The 3,339-nt window shown below is 31.5% G+C and overlaps 2 protein-coding genes across 2 annotated transcripts in view; one reads left to right on the top strand and one right to left on the bottom strand.

Annotated features, from left to right (window-relative positions):
• The first annotated feature begins 921 nt into the window (after window positions 1-921).
• Window positions 922-2,403, top strand: LOC104816923. The gene is made up of 3 exons (XM_010545955.1): window positions 922-1,379; window positions 1,967-2,035; window positions 2,203-2,403. Exons 1-3 carry the CDS (start codon window positions 1,005-1,007, stop codon window positions 2,329-2,331), a joined length of 573 nt encoding a protein of 190 aa, XP_010544257.1. The 5' UTR covers window positions 922-1,004; the 3' UTR covers window positions 2,332-2,403.
• Window positions 2,404-3,091: 688 nt separating this feature from the next.
• LOC104816922 (COBRA-like protein 10) overlaps window positions 3,092-3,339 on the bottom strand; it is a 2,859-nt gene continuing 2,611 nt past the window's right edge. Inside the window, exon 4 of the mRNA XM_010545954.1 lies at window positions 3,092-3,325. The gene's annotated coding sequence lies outside the window, so the exon portion shown is untranslated. The remainder of the gene's footprint in view (window positions 3,326-3,339) is intronic.

Raw genomic sequence — 3,339 nt, 5'->3', positions numbered from 1 at the left:
GGACATCGGAGACCTGGGCAAAGCACATCTACCGATCATGTATAATTACGTATTTTGATACATTTATATTTTGGGGAACGTTTTGTTTATATCGGTGGTAGACTTTGAGATTTGTAATAATTTTATTACTACCACTCGATTATGTGTAATTATAACTGGAAATAATGTATCATATATGTATGTACGAGTGTTTCTTCCGCTAAACTCTGAAAATAAAAAGTTTTAAATTCCCGCGGATTTTTGGAAATGCGATTTTTATTTTACTTGTCCATGTGGCGCAACTCGTATTGCGGGATACGGGTTTCGGGTGTCACAGTTAATAAATACTATATCAAATCGTTAATTAAAATTAATTTATTGCTTTATGATTCATGCTATTCAGATAGGCCCCATTTTGCATATCTCATCCAAATTTTTACCCAAAAAAATAAGTTTATGCATGTTTATTTAAATTAATATGCAAACCATTATACAAAGGCAAAATGTTTTTAGAAACTATACGTAGTCACCTATGAGATTTCTTTCAATCCTAAAGTTTTGTGTAATATATTATACCAAAGTATAAGATATTATAAAATTTAGTGACTCACTTAAACAAGCATATGATGGAATGAGATGAAATTCAGAAACATAGAAGCCATCCATGAAAACTAAATGTGGGTGTGCATATCTATTATATATATATATACACACACACCCCACTAATCTACCAACAAGAAGGTCAACCACTTTGCATCTCTATCTTGTTCTTGCAGATAAAGAAAGCTAAAACGATTCAACTGCAATATATATATATATATATAAAATAAAAGAAACAAATAAACAATAATAAGTAGAACCAACACACCAAAATGTGCCGATCCTGCAACTCCCATGTTCGTTGTTCTTGTTCTTGTACCTCCCTATAAATATATTCAAGTCTCTAACATTTTCACAATTCTTCTTTTCCAATCTCTATATCAAGCATATATATATATATATAGTTTCTTCTCTAAGAAATTTCCATGGAATACTCTGTAAATTATTCGACGAGACTGAAGACGTATTCTAATCGCCAGAGAACGATATACGAAGAAGAAGAAGATCAAGGCATAGAGGAGAGTAGTTGGACAATGTACTTTGAAGAGGATCATGATGATGATGATGAAGTAGAAACCGAAGAGGGTTCGTTTTATTACGACGATTCCTCGATGATATCGGACGCTGCTTCTCCCGTCGGCATCGTGGCCAAGCAGATTGGTCACAGAAATTGCAACAGAGCCAAGAGAAGAAGGATCGTACGACGTCAGTGTCAAGACGGAGAAGCGAAACAGGGAGAGGCTTCTTTGGCTTGTGGGGACTTGGAAGATACGGCTTCTTCTCCTTCTAACAGCCCTAAGGTTAACTCCCTCCCTCTCTATCCTAAAATATAATCTTCCATTGTAATGTAACGGACATTCGATTGCTTAACGAGGGGATTAACATCGATTTTTTTTTCATGATTTATACAAAATGATAACGACGATATGATAATCTTCTCAAATTTTTTTATGGTTATGTGTAAAATATCACGATTTTTAGAGTTTTAATAAGAAATAATTTGGGTTTCTAAATACTGATTTCTAATTGTAATATCAAAACCAAATATATTAAGAAATTTCATTTTTTTCCTCTTCAAAAGTTTAATTAGTCTAATAATTAACAAGATGTGATATTCCCAAATTTAGGACCTTCAACAATAAACAAATTTAATAATAAAATAATTGTAAGCAATTTAACTTTTCTAAAATACCGATTTTTATTTGTAAGATCTATTATATTGTCATATGTTATCAAGTAGAAAAACAATAATTATCACACGATATATATATATATATATATATATATATATATGGTGATGAACATATATATATATAGATAGATAGATTACACACCTAATCATTTTGTGCTGTTTTATTTATCTCATTTGCAACACTCTGTATTGCAGATATGTAACATGTTGAATGAAATGGAAAATGATACAAGACAAGAAAGCACAAAAGACATAACAACAAAGGTAAGGAGCATGAGAAACATGTCGGTTCATGAATTGGGTTTGCACAAAAAAAAAAAGAAAAAAAAAGTGTAAACACTTTTAATTAACATTTAAGATTTGATCATATTTTCTATAAATTATTATCATAAATAGTATAATAAAAAAAATAATCAATTTGGACATGCCAGGAGAAAGAATGTGCAGCGGAGGCAAGATCAACAATCGAAGGCGTGGCTCATGAAGAACTTTCCATGGAACTGAAGAAGAGAGGGCTTTGCTTAGTCCCTATGTCGATGTTGTCAATTTACCTTGATTGATCTTGTGTTTGATCATCATTCTTTTTTTTTTTTAAACCCAAAACATTTCTTGATTTTCTTTTTTTTGTATAATCGATTTGTTTCTTTTATCCGATGTTTTACGTAAAATCCCGACTAAGGACGAGTAAATGTATAGGAAGTGGATTCCATTGTCGACGAGAACCAAACCCTACTTCGCCAGGGATCCTTGGCTCACATATTCACAATATGATCCTAAACTTTCAAGAACGAGAATCAAAACTTACAAACACGAAAACAACAAAGATGAAGAGGATATAACGAGTTAGAATGACGAGGTTTGGATTTTCCAACCGATTTAACGGTCGCAAACCGAATAAAACCAAATTCTATTCGAAGCTCTAACTATTAAATAGAGATATTACATTTTTTTGGTCGATTTCAGGCTAATTTAAAAAACAAAACTAAACCAATTCGATATTTGTATAGGGTTTCAGTTTGATTCATATTCGATTTTTTTTTTTTTTTGCGTTTAACTGAAAATTATGCTTAATTCAGCATTTCCATTTTATTCATATTCGATTTTTTTTTTCAAACGATTACATTCTTCTTTATCCGTAATATTTTTTTCTTGGTTATTCTATCGAATTAATCGATTTACATTTTATATTTGAATAAAGATATAAACTCTTGTTAAAAGGGATTGATTTTATTTCAGACAACAAAACCGGCATCGTGTTGAGTTTCAGGGTATTAACAAACACTTCGAACACTTCAAACACAGACACCATTATTCAAGATCTGTAATAAAAAAAAACATTTCATGAACTTATCTTATAAATCATCATATTACAAAGATCTCCAAATCTTGCTCCTTTCGATGAGAAACCGTTTGTTTTTATCCATTCGTTTTTTTGCAGACACCTCTTCTCTTCGATTCTTCTGGTCAACACGACATCAAATGACAGATCTTGTAAAAAGAAAACTAAAATGATTATATAACTCTACAAGGCTTGGAACCAAAACTCCGCTCTTCCTCGTCAGCACAGC

The sequence above is a fragment of the Tarenaya hassleriana genome, unplaced genomic scaffold (assembly GCF_000463585.1).
Source record: "Tarenaya hassleriana unplaced genomic scaffold, ASM46358v1 Cleome26, whole genome shotgun sequence".
Taxonomy (NCBI): Eukaryota; Viridiplantae; Streptophyta; class Magnoliopsida; order Brassicales; family Cleomaceae; genus Tarenaya; species Tarenaya hassleriana.
The sequence above is the reverse complement of the archived record's forward strand: the minus strand, read 5'-3'. Positions and strand labels throughout refer to the sequence as shown.